Source organism: Amblyomma maculatum, chromosome 6, assembly GCF_055883805.1.
Source record: "Amblyomma maculatum isolate TAMU_Amacu chromosome 6, ASM5588380v1, whole genome shotgun sequence".
Lineage (NCBI taxonomy): Eukaryota > Metazoa > Arthropoda > Arachnida > Ixodida > Ixodidae > Amblyomma > Amblyomma maculatum.
Window position 1 is genome coordinate 40613414 of NC_139349.1, and position 13370 is coordinate 40626783.

General features: G+C 44.9%; 1 protein-coding gene across 1 annotated transcript in view; it reads left to right on the plus strand.

Annotated features, from left to right (window-relative positions):
• Window positions 1-12447: 12447 nt before the first annotated feature.
• The window catches only part of LOC146185600 (nephrin-like), a 76276-nt gene continuing 75353 nt past the window's right edge, over window positions 12448-13370 (plus strand). The window contains exon 1 of the mRNA XM_084607875.1: window positions 12448-12502. Coding sequence (XP_084464001.1) covers window positions 12448-12502 — 55 coding nt within the window. The remainder of the gene's footprint in view (window positions 12503-13370) is intronic.

The window sequence follows — 13370 nt, forward strand, 5'->3', positions numbered from 1 at the left end:
CGAAGAATATCGGCGTATTTAGCATGATAAATAGCCCTATCTTGTTCACTTCGCACCAAAGAATTGATCTCATTCTATTCCCATTCATGTTTCAGGTGTTCCCGGCATCAAGCTACGCACAATGACAGCAGTGACAGATGAAGCACAAAGTAAGTAACCGCAACCCACATTCTAGCCCTTACATGATTCGTCGTTCAGCCAATCGAATGTAAGAATGAATGGAGGTAATTTCGAATTTAGCAAACAAAACAAGAGATAAAATAGGAAGACTATTCCATTTGACTTCTTTGGTGGAAATGAAAGCGTCGGGTTTAATACTACTTTCTTGTGAAACACTAGGAGAATTGCGTATTTCATTTGTGTGGTGTATTTGCTTGTGTTGCCTCGTCTTCGATAATCTGGGAGAACTGGTGAAGCCGATTCCGTTCCTGTCATTTTAAATCACCTGTTCGGTAAGAATGTCCCCCACTTCAGATCATGGCCGAAATTATTGTTCAGTAAATGTCTCCGCTAGCGACCGGAACGCAAAAATTACGTAATCTAAAGAACTCAGTCAACAGAGCGGGCATAAAGATTATTGTTAATCTACTGCACAGAGCCATGCAATAATTACTCATAGCATTTACGTTCAGCCATATACGCCATACAAATCATACACTAAATAATATAAGGTTTTAATGCCGCATCGGTTTGCACTACGATAGAGCACAAAATTTCTGAGTGGTGGATGAAGGTAGCCTTCCACAGACATATGCGTTTTTTATCTTGTTCGTTCGCTCACTACGTGTGAAAAAGAGGTGTGATGCCGTCGGCGCGAGAGGGTGCAGTGTCCCGCTAGACAAACGATAATCAACTGATGGCGTCTAGTTTAATTGAAGTACGGTTTTTGAAAATATATTGCGCAGCACGAACGTATACAGCTAACGCCGAGTCTAGAAAAACACAGCTACCAAAAATAATGTTTCCCGCATTCAAAAATATGCAATAATATTACTAAAAATGAATTAACACCTCTCAATGCCCACGTGAAATGAATTCATGTGATTCCTGGAGTGTCTGCCAGGAACTGCTCCTTCTAGCCGTCGGGATGGTTCAGTGGTAGGGCGCTCGTCTACTGTGCCCAGATATGCGAAATCGAATCCCGGCCTCAGCGGCCGCTTTCCCGTTGCGGCGACAAGCAAGGCGCCCGTGTGTTGTGCGATGTCAGTGCACGTTCAAGAACCCCAGGTGGTCGAAATTTTCGAAGATATCTACAGCGTCTCTCATAGCTTTAGTCGCTTTGGGACGTTAGACCCCACAAACGAACCAACTGCTCCTTCCATTTATTCGATCTTATCGTCATCTCGTACTTAGCGACAAGCCTAGTGCACACCACAAACTCTTAATTGACATCTTCAGAAGAACCCGAAGTTTTATATTAAATTTAGGACCATATGCTCGTAATGCTCAGCTATATTTCCCGGTCAAGATGCAAGTACATCGAAGTAATTCTGCCATCTTTGAAGCTCTGTGGGTTCCACAGGGAAGAGGCTCACCAGCCGCCATACATAAGCCCTTCGCCGAAAAGCCCCATGCAGGCTTGCCCCGGTGTAAATTTTGCTTTATATAGGAACCAAGCGAACTCATCGGCCCACAACCATAATTGTCAACTAATCTGCCGGAAAGAGTTTCCTGTTAATTTTTGCCGCTGACTACCCGTAAACGTGTTTAGCGTCCATCTCGATTCGATCAGGCAGCAACCGAAGACACGCCAAACGAGCGGCACTTGTTGATGGCGGAGTCGCACGAGGGCTCTCAGAGTGAGCTACGCAATAACACGTGATAGCAGGAAGATTCAAGGGATGTTGAGGACCACTCGCTCGAACACCATGTTCACTAAATTTGATTCTGCGGCTCTTCTGCGTTACGTTGATGTTCACCCGAGAGCAAAATGCTCAATTATGCCATGTTATATAACTTTTAATGACCTTCGCGCCTTTCGATTCAAATCCGTAATGTACTTATCGAACTGGACTGATTGCTAGCGTTGCAAAACATCTGACGTCGTGTCGTGGAGTACTGGTTTAGTGCCCAGCAATTAGTGTCCACGCACGCATTACACAAGCGAAATCCCCCAGTGATCGTAATGCCTTGATTTCGCTCTCCGGTCTCTTTAGCTTATAGCTGCTTAATTTTCGGCTAGGGTGGCTGCCTGTATCGGCACAAGATTACATCTATTTGTGCTCTATCTCCTGTTAACACAACCGGGCTTGTCTCTGTCTCGCGAGACTCCAACTCATCAGTCAGGAAAGTCGAGCAAATCATAAAGGACTGTCGCGTTTTTTTTTCTTGTTTTTTTTTTTCAGCTTTTCGAAGAGGGGTGGGGGTAAATATTATTAATATACCATCATTTTAAGGCTTAAAATAATCAAAAACACCAGAATTAACAGCCACACGCCGCTGGTCCGGTCCGAATTCATGACCCTTGATTTTTGCGTCCATCACTCTACAACAGAGCTACAACAGCGTCTGGTAAATCTTCTACTTTAGTGGCCACTTATTCTGCGTGTAACCTAGCCTTGAGAGAGTTCACCAACGCCACCTTCTTCCATAGTGGCGGAGGAACCCCGTCCCGCCTTATACTCCTGCCAGTGCAACAGTGTTACGTGGAATGTGTGTGTGTGTGTGGGGGGGGGGGGGGGGTGAAGGGTGTGTGTGTGTGTATGCGTGTGCGCGTGCGCGCACACGCGCGAAGGAAGTAGTATTAATAAGGATTTAGTAACACAACCATTTACGTGTGAAAGATACAGTAAACAAAACACCAACCACATGTCGCTAGTGTGATCTGACAATTCAACCTCCCAATTTAGCGTATGTTACTGTGACTAAAACATAATATTCCCTTGGTATGATCGACTGCTCATTTTCATCATATCTATGTCACAACGAGTCCCTTATTGAATTCCACCTGTTTTGCTGCCAAGTGCACCAATGTAGTAGTTAGGCTTGCTATCAGCACCCTTTCAAGCGCGAGACGAACTAGGTAAAAATCATTAGAAGCGTTTGGTGTCACCTTCAAGAAACCAATTCTGAAACCCCGTTGAAGTTGTTGAGACCAGTTCTCTCTCAAAAATTACAATGTAACGTGTAACTGTCTAAATGGACGTAATTTTCTAAGAGCGAAAAGGGCGAAAAGATAAAAGCAGAGACACTTTCAACTAATGGCTGGAGTTGCCATTACAGAACTGCGTTCTAAAGCTTCCAGCGGGGCTCCAATTATGATTTCCAGAATAAGCCACATTACTGTAAATCAGCAAATCATCTCTTCTCCCTGATGAGATCGTGGTTGTGATACGGTGCTTTAAGCCCCACCACTCCACTTTATGAGAGAGGCGGAGCATAATTATGAGTGGGTTGCCCGCTAGACTTCTCCGTTTACCAGCAGTCTACTGCCCTCACGAATGGATTCTATTGCCATTTCTATTCTTTCGACATTTGTATAGCCTATCCGCATTCTCCCAGCATCGTTCCCTTTTCCCCAGCTCTTTCAGCGTTAAGATATACAAAGGAAAGAAGTAAAGGCACCCCGCAGGATTTCGTGTGTCACACAAGAAATAAACCGAGCATCGAACGAATCTGCAAACAGCAGCCGTTCGCCATGCTCGCGGAACTAAAGCTGCTTCTCCGCCCTCTGCCGTATCGCGGCCAACGGGATAACGTCGTAGTGCAATTGCCTTTCCCTCGGCATGTTATGCGCTGACTCCCGCATTCCCGCGTCACTTCTGCGTCGCGAAGAAGCCGCCAGAAGAGAGACAGAATCGAGAGAGCACGCGCGCGCTCTCCAGCTTCGACTGCGACTGCACGGTAAAGCAGGGCGCCAAAGCGCCCTCACCCTTCACCCAGCCGAGTTTATCGCGCCGAGGCCCCGCGTGCCGCTCCGCGGTGCGGAATAAACACGGCTCCGGTGGCGACACGCCATTGGGCACGAACGCGACGCTCGTGCGCGCCGAGCCGTTGCTCTTCCTGGCGCCCGCACGCACACACGCAGGGGAGAACACAGCGACAAATTTGCGACCAGTGACTCGTGCGTATCCTTTCGCATCTTCGTTTTGTTATCGTACCGCACTCCAGGCGTGGACGCTTTATGATTCCTTTCTTTTTTTGATCTTCATTACTTCGTGCCCCAAGCTGGCGCCACACGACTGGGCGGAGAATACAACGGCTTTGCTACGAGGCGGACCTCCTTGGGTCGCATTCGTCGTCGTTGTGTCCTTCCTGCCGAATATGTATGCGCTATTTCCAGACGTCGAATACGCGGAACGCGCCAGCTCGGCATGTCTCCGCAGCATAAGAGGGAGCGGGGGTCTTGGCTTCGAAGAGAGCCATGTATGTTGCGGGAGGGCGTGATGGAAGGAAGAGAGGAGAGAAAGAGATGCGGTGCAGTGCGCGAAGATGGTATACGCTAGAATAGGAGCCCGTCGTTCTATCCCCATGCTGAGACTCTGTTCATCTGCGCCATCCCATCCGCCGCTTCGCATTCGTATTTACTATCGCTGCCGCATGCCTTCTTAGTTTTTATTTCCCTCTCAAAAAATCAGCACCGAAAGAAAAGGCTAACTTGAATAAGTCATTTTCGAGGCGGCTGATGTTTTACTCATGCTTCGTACGGAAAGTTCGTCGCTGTCTTTTAGGCGCAAGCAGTGCGCCTGAAATAGTACTTCGCCTGCCGCGCCTTCTACGTTCACTCTTTTGTTCTCTGTTACGTAACAGTTCTTCATCCATATGCTGCATTCTTCGTCTCTTTATCGGCTGAGTGCAGCGTATCGGCGGAGCAACTCAAGTGCAAGCAGTTTTTGTTTCGTGTCGCGGACTTTTATCAGAGCGACAAGTTTGGCGTTTTTCTAAGTATATATAATTTCCTCGCACAGCCACGTGCGTGAATTGAGGGGAGGGTGCGTTCTAACAACGACTCCTGATTTTCTCTCAATCTACCTTTTTGTTGGAAAAATTTGCAGTCTGATTCCAAGGCGTAAAATAAACTATCAAAATTGACTTCGAGAGAAACCTGATATACCTGCCAAGTCCTCTCCTCGCATGCGTGCCTGAAGGCGTCGCGAAGGCACGGTTGCCTCCAGTGATGCTGCTGTATACGACGATTGTCCGTTCTCACTCATTTTTGTGCGATGGCAATAATCCAGCGGTTCTGAGCCTAGCAAACTCGGCTAACGTCTGTGCGTACGTGTGTACGGCTTTCACAATAAAAAATCAACTATCTTTCAACCACCGAGTTGGCCATCGGCCGCAGCCGCTGCTACCTATTCGATTTTGGCTCGTTTCCGCACATTTTAAGGTTCTCGGCAATGGACTAGTCTGGTTTCTCATTATTCAATGGTCTCAGAAACCTGTCTGGCATGGCTGCGGTATGTCTTCAGCGAGATGACGTATGTGTGTGACGTATTTACTTAAGGTAAATGAAGGAGCGGCGCACATGGAAGTTCATGAAGACGATGAATTTCACTGCAGAGAGACGGAGTGTTTTGCTATTGAAACTTGACAAAGACGAGGATGTGTACTCCGCAGCGCAAGCGTGCGTTGCAGTTTTACACGAGGCGTGATCAGAGTGCTCTCGTGCCTGGGCAAGATAAGGAAGACAAAACTGTACAGCAGAGCAAGAGTTTAAGGTCAAAACTGTACCATCCATTCACCTTGAGATTTTTTCATGCGAGAAGAGGAGTTAACGCTCTAAATAAACATCCGAGCGGATACGAAGCCGGGTACTCAGGTTTAGTAGCCAAACGTCTTGGCCACTCAGCTACTGCGGAGAATGAATTTGCTCGTTATAACCAGGTAATGTTTATTCTCCACTATTTCACAAGTCCGGTAAAAGAAAAAAAGACAGCAAATGCAATGTCTCATCATCTATTTGCCCCAGTTTAGTCATTTCAAAATATAAAACTAGCAAGAACCGTCTCTCCAAAACAAATTTTCTTTTGCACTGCATTATATGTTGTAAGCATTCTCTATCATTTTATTTGTATTGATGATGAGTTGGTGCGCCGCTGAATACACTTCTAGAATGCGAGCAAAGAGGGTTGTTTTTATTCGTCGGGCCGAGCACGTACATCGTTAAGGTATCCCAGGTTAGATATCACCAGTGTTAAAGACCTGAATATGTCGCTTTTATGACGGCATTCTAGTAAAGGGCATCCCTCTCGATACCGCATACCAGCCCTCTCTTGGCTAGATATGCGGTTGGCAAAACTTTTATTTCAGACCTGCGCCCACCAGTCCAGAGTACGTTTAATTGCCCGACGAGAGATGCGCACATCGAAGTGGTAGTCAGTTCGGAGCTGCGCTTTCCTGAGAGCACCGGTTTTGACGGGTCATCGAGGTAAAGCAAACAAAGATGAGGATGCCGGTAGCCCCGAGGGCGGCTTTCAAGTGACCTCAAAACGTTCAACCAACGCCGGCGCGGAGTTGTTTCTCCTCTTCGGTTCTCAAAACTTCGGAGTGCCGTGCGGGGGAGAAGAGACTGTGACAGTTTCGATCCGCTTTGGGGGCCGAAGGCTTAAGCGGCTCACGGGCGGCAGTGAGTGGGAACGATATCGACCACGGTGCTCTTAAAGGCGCGCAGAAGGCGCTGAAGGGTGTTAGCAGAGGAGCCGAAATAGGGGAAAGCATGGCAATCGGGCCAAACTCTTTTCGACTTGCGTCGCCTCCCCTACGCCTCTCTCTCCCACTCCGTGCGAGGTTCGTCTAAATAATCTTCGTTAACGCCGTGTCTTTCATCTCCACCGCTGGCTGGGCCGCATTCCCATCTGTCCCCTTCCCCGCGTGCTCCTCTTAACGCGCCGTAGAGGATCGATTGCGAGCCTCCCTCTGCGGCTATTTGCCGAAGATTCGACAAAAAGTGAAATTTGTTTGGATGTCTGGCCAAACCGAGAGTTGTAACACTGGTGGCTTCCTTCGTTTCGGGATACATTCATTCGAGGTGTTTAAGCTCGAACGCGGTTGCCGCGCCAATTTCGTATACAGGGGATGCGTATACCGCGTGTTTGAAATTATGCGCTCCTGTACCTTCTTTTACATTATGTAACTCTAAACTTCACAAGAAAAGTTTGCTTGAATTAAAAAATATTATTTCACTGTGATGGTGCTGCAACCTACACAGTAGCATTTGAATACTAAGATACCCTAAATATTACGCAAGGCGTCGCTGACAAGGCAAATGCAACGCGATGAAATTGTTTAGCTCTCAGTCCAATAAAAAACGGTAAAAAAAAATTCAAAATTTGGGCCGATCATGTTTTAGGCGGCTGTTTTCCATTTATGTGTGAAAATAGGGGAGGTTAATAACAAATCCATGCGTATAGGCAGATAAGGTTTAGGAAAACAGCTTTTGGGCAGTCTAGCAAAGACAGAGTACCACAGGCGTATCGGTAGAACCGTTCGTTTTGCAACAACTTGAAGAAACACACACCTGCGTGCGTGTACACATAGGCACATATAGATATACGAGCTAGATATTGCTGGCAGACACGCGCTTAGCCACTCACCCATGTACGTTAAGGTGAGAAAAATTTTATGTAGAACACGCCATTGCTTTCTAGCAATGTTCCCGCGTCACTTAGCTAAAACTGGCAGCTGTGAAATGTGTAGCCTAACAGTAGATGCCAGCGTAGTTATTTGGGGAGAAATACTGCCTGCGTCCAATGGAGAAGGCGTAATAGTATTTAGAACGGCATATCTTGTTCCGTTTACGTGTGCCTGCACCTGCACAGTGGACATGCAGCAAAAAAAAATCTCATAATTTATTCAGGTCAGTCTTAATGATAGAGGTTAATGTTTCGTATCCTTCGTATAGTGAATTATACCTTCGTGTCCTATATATGTGGAACGGTATCCTTATGCAAGTATAATGGCATCCTACATCATTTGTGCTCAACATTCTTTCACGTTGGGCGAGTGCTTAATCCAACCACATTTCACCCAGTACCACAGCAGTTTAGAGCAACGCTCACTTCTATCTCCAGCCATTGATGCCAGAGAATGGGTTGCCAGGAGCGCCAATCAGCACCACATAGAAAAGGACTGGTTGTTACAAGTAAAGAACAACAACTCCGCACTCTAATACGTTCTCCTTGTTTTTGTCGGCCTCTGGAAGCGTAGCACATATCCACGAGATCTGCCGAGGTGTGATGGTGTATTCAAGCGAATTCCGAAAGAAAGCGGCGAGAAAATGGAAGCGCAAAGCGGGTGTACGTAACAGTATAAAGATATAAAACGAGAGAAGAATATTCGAAGCGAAAGAGAAGCACATCATTATCATCATCAGCCTGACTATACCCACTGCAGGACAAAGACCTCTCCCATATTTCTCCAATTAACCCGGTTCTGTGCTAGCTGCATCCACTTGACTCCTGCGAACTTCTTAACCTCATCCGCCCACCAGACTTTCTGCCGCCCCCTGCTACGCTTTCTTTCCCTTGGAAGGAAAGAGAAGAACAGTTTTAAACAAAGATTAAATACCTTAGAGAGCTTCTAGACACCAGGAAGAATTCTGAGTAGAGTAAGTAGGAAACCTATATGTTGCGATCATATATTCGTAAAGACTTCTACAAATCTTACCTAACGCAAATTCCTTGGCGCTCGCATCTAACGATAGAAAAGAGTGAGAATGGTAGAAGGAGCCCTAACCTTGTGAGAGGAACCCCCAGGTAAGCCTTTATCTTAACTGCGAACCACTGTCAAAAGAGGAGAAAATGTTCTTTGGATTCAGATTCCCTGCACGAGCCACAAATGTTTTTCGTTATGCATCCAAATCTGCATACATGCAAATTTAGGCGGAAAATCCCGTAAGCAAAAGCCTCACTGATGCCTCACGCAGCTAGCCCTGGTCGAAAAAAAAAAACTAAAGAAATTTTCTGTGGTAAGAACAGAATTTCTTTCTAACTTTCGACAGGAGCCGACTCTGACAATAAAGATTTCTTTATAACATCAGAGTTTTGTGCATTACAACAGAAAAATATCATAGAATTGTAGGCTACAGAAAAGTACTACAGCAGAAACTACAGAATTACAAAAAATTACTAAATGTTGACATTGTTCTGTAGTTCTGTATATATAAGATTATCAACACTTACCATTTTATTATGTGTAAAAACGTTTACATGAACAGATATTCCAATAATCTGTGCTTCTTTCACTGCTTTATTTTTCTTCTTTTTCTAAAAGCTACAGTGGGTCAAAAGCAATGTATCGTGGTACGCATTCTCCTCACCCGCCCCCAGCTTGTTCGTAGTGATTGCTTCAACATATTAACTACACATATCTCAGTGATTAGGAGAGAAATGCAGCTGTTCCGCCCATTCCAGGGTCTCGGGCGAATGCGCAGGTTGGCCTAATTACGTTTTCTCGACTACACCTATTGTCGTGAACAGGTTCAATCTATGACGAAATACAAAGCACTTTGAGTTTCTCTTGTGTTCAAGGAAAATAGTGCTTCGCGGTAGTTTTGAGTAGTTTTGTACAAAGGGCTGTAAGACGAGTTTGTTATTATCTTGGCAGTAGTCAGCACGCATGCTTTTATCAGTATCAGTTCTGCAATAAACTTGGTTGAAGTGACCTTCAATTCAACCACTTAGCCGACCGAATTGAATACGAAATGAACATCCACAGCAAATTTAAATGTCGTTTCGTTCTAAAGGCGCTCCGTTTAAGCAGGCAGAGAAAATAAATGGTAAGTATTCGTCACAACAATATGCGAGAAACAGCGATGTGTGAGAACAACTAGAACGGCACTTGCGGATGTGTGCTACATGATAAACTAGTTCGTATCTTTAATTCTTTTGACACCAATTTCTCGTTGGTCAACTGAATTGTTATTTTATATTCAATTATTATAACTCGTTCACTACAATCTTCGTTTCCGTACAGAAGAGTAACCGTGCTTTTTTAATATCTATATGTCGTAACGTGGATATGCCAAGCCGATATTTATACATTATACTATTTAAATGCTTTATTACGGCTCAGATATGCGATTCGGTGTTTAAGAATGGTGGTCTTTAAGTACACGTGCTCTTTTGAGCATACCTCACCTTTGTAGTGTTGGTACACTGATGTTTCTCTGATGCATCGTGTTAATATCATCTCATGGTGTTTCGTCACATCTTCTTGCTATCCCAACACAGGAAGGGCAGTCGCTGTCGACTCCTACGACCATTTCGCATTTACCAGACGAGAGCGAGGTTGGTACGCACAAGAAGACTGTTCAATTTTCTTAGCAACCCTTCTCTAGCCATAGTCGTAGCCATAGCCAGTTTACGATTACTGCTTGTTTTCTCCAACTTTTTTCAATTTCCTCTCTCTTAAGTATCTTGCTTCGTCCTTTTTTCCTTTTTCTTGTCTCTCTAAGCATTAGCTTTCCTGCTATTTGTAGTCGCCTGAAATTTCGCTCCTTCTCTTCGGCTCATGACCGCTTCGAATGCTTCTATGCATTTCTTATACTTGCATTTGCAACATGCATGCTAGATTTATTTCTCGCTGCCTTTGTTGCAGCGCCGCACGGTGAGTTAAATTTTCTTCTAATTTTCTCACTCCCACTTTCGCTGCGTACGTTCGCCCATCGCAGATTTTACAGCGTTTTATGCATCGGGTTGTTGACGCGGGGGAAAACATGCTATAAGTACAATTAAGCGCTGTTTTCTTTCTTGGTCTGGAGCGGTTATCGCTGTTAGTTCTGAATGATGCGTGTTCGCGGTAGAGATTAACTAAACATTTTCAGACAAACGCTTTCTAATTAGCTTTCCAGAAATACCTCGGGAAAATTTGCCCTTATTTGAGCCACACTGGTGCCACGTCTGGAGTGTCGCGATTTTAGAAAATATAATTTTTTGCATTCATGACGAAAACACTTTGCTTGCTCTTTGGAAACAATTTTTTTCTTGGTAGGTATATTTGTGAGGTATTTTCCTAACGATGTCAAGAAATCCCTTACGGCGATCTGTCAGAGTGAAATTTTCTCTGTGTTCGGCGTATCTGGTTTAATTCTCTAGAACTGCCTAATTGCTAGAAAATACGACATTGTTAAGGACGAGGAATCAAGGCTTTTTGGCTGTGAAGAAAACACCGCGCTAAAGAACGTCAACAAAGGAACGCACAGCAACAGCAATGACTTCTTAACGAGCACTGACCTTTCTGAGCACACGAGTGTGTTTGTCTCTTCGAAAGCATCGAAATGCTGCCTTTGCGACTGCATTTCAATCCTGTGTTCCTGAGCTCAACGGCCGAAAGATAATGGCTGACTGAAATACACGAATGTTGAGAAGTAAGCAAACTATGGCAGCCTCACATAAAAGCAGTGGCAAGCGGACGAGGCAATTTTCGTGTCTGCAAATGCAGTTTTATCCTACTGAGGCAGCCATTATCTCCAAAGTGTAAATAACGATATAATAGGTTCCTTACATTTAAAAGGCACAAGGGGCTCTGAAATTACGGCCGGGTAATTCCTTTTTAACAGCGATGCGGCTTAAGCCGAAGGTGCACCGGGTACTGTTCACAGCTAGATGTGTTCGCAGTAATGACGTCACCATGACCGGAACTGACCTCCCCATGACGTCACATTCGGTCATGACCGACGACTTCCCCAGGCGATTCACGCTGGCTATCCTGGCGTCGGCGCTGCGCTTTTTATTTGGCGCTTCCTCGAACGCCGCACCACATAGCATACAGCATACAGAAGCAGACACAGTAAAGCAGGATTCAGCGGCGTTTCAAACCGGTTTAATGCAAAGTAAAGGCGCAGTATCTATTACACACTTCCGCCGACGACCGTAGATAGAAATGACGAGCCTCGAAGTATAATCACAGGTGCCTTAGTCGAACCAACCGCAAAGAGCATCACTGTCTCATCAATCTTACACGAGAGTGTAATCTGCACTAAGTTTTTTTTTTTTTTATTTTTTCACTCTACTGTAACCTTCACATTCGCCCTCCAGATTCTCACATAGATTTTAAATGGCGATATAGGCTGGTATGCATATCGAAATTAAATACAGCCTCAAAGAGAACGCAAACCTGAGCGATATGACCTAATAAACTGTGTCCTGTTATTTTCTTTTTAAATAAAAACACAAAAAATGTTTTTTTTTTCTGCAAAGCAAATTTGAACTTATTTATTCAGTATTTAAAGCCAGCGCTAATTCATTGTGCAGGAAAGCCAATGAAACCGAGTGTTTGCAATAGCCACTTTTTACGTAACAAATTTTTTTACATGCCGCATCTTTAAAAGGTTTTGTACGAGGTACGATTGAAAGAAAGGGATCACGACAAAATTATATGGGAACAAAATGAAACGCTTGAATATACGGTAGCATTTCCGTATGTGACTAGTGCCAAAAATCGCAATGAATGTTATTCCTGATGGCACCGAAATATATACAGAACGCTAGCATAAATGTGGGTCGCATGAGGGTTAAGGAACCCAATAGGAGTCACTATCGGGAGGACAAGTGGAATGTTGGTGAGGCGTTACAATTATGGCGCAGTGCCACATCACGAAGGGCTTACTACACGCGTAATTCGGAATGACGTCCAGGGCTGCTTACTACGTAGGACCGCAAGAATTCACCTATATTTGGGCTGTAAATTTAAACATAAGTTCAGTTGGCAGTCCAGCTTTAAGTACCGTTGCTGAAGCACATTGCTTAATATCTAACTTCTTATTCCTATATCGCAACGACAAACAGGGAATTTTTCCGACCAACTTTCTTTACAGGTACCTGCTGCATTCAAATTCCCCGCCTCTTTTCCACGTGATTCTGCTAGCTAAAAAGCGACCTTCAGCAGTCGTTTGCTCTATTTTCGTATCTCCAGCATATAAACGAAGCCCCCAAAGCTAAGGCCATTTAGACCTCGGGCGAGCTGCGTAAGATCCACGATCTCCTCTTTGCTTCGGGCCATTTAACTGCATGGTTGACTTGGTTGCCGTGCAGTTTGTCGCTCTATACCGCCGTGAAGAAAAAGATTGACACCACCGCAACTGTGATGTACAAACCATCAGTTGTTGTCCGCACCCATGCCTCTCAACAAATTGGCCAGCTGTCAAATTTGTTTTTATTAAGTCAGATATTTTGTCGTTTGTTTCTTTTGCAAACTGCGCTCTATACCTCTCGGTGCAAGCTTTGAAAGACTCGAAGCGTTGGCAGTATTTCTCTGTTTCCCGAAAGAAGCCGAGCAGATAGAAACCGCGGAAATAAATGGGAAGCTTGAAACTCTAAATGTCGAAGCACACAAAGAGGGCAATAACTAACGGCCTCCTGCTGTGTCCTTATTTACATTTATTGAGCATCCTAACGAATGTAGTGCGTTTCCGGCCAGAACATTCCAGC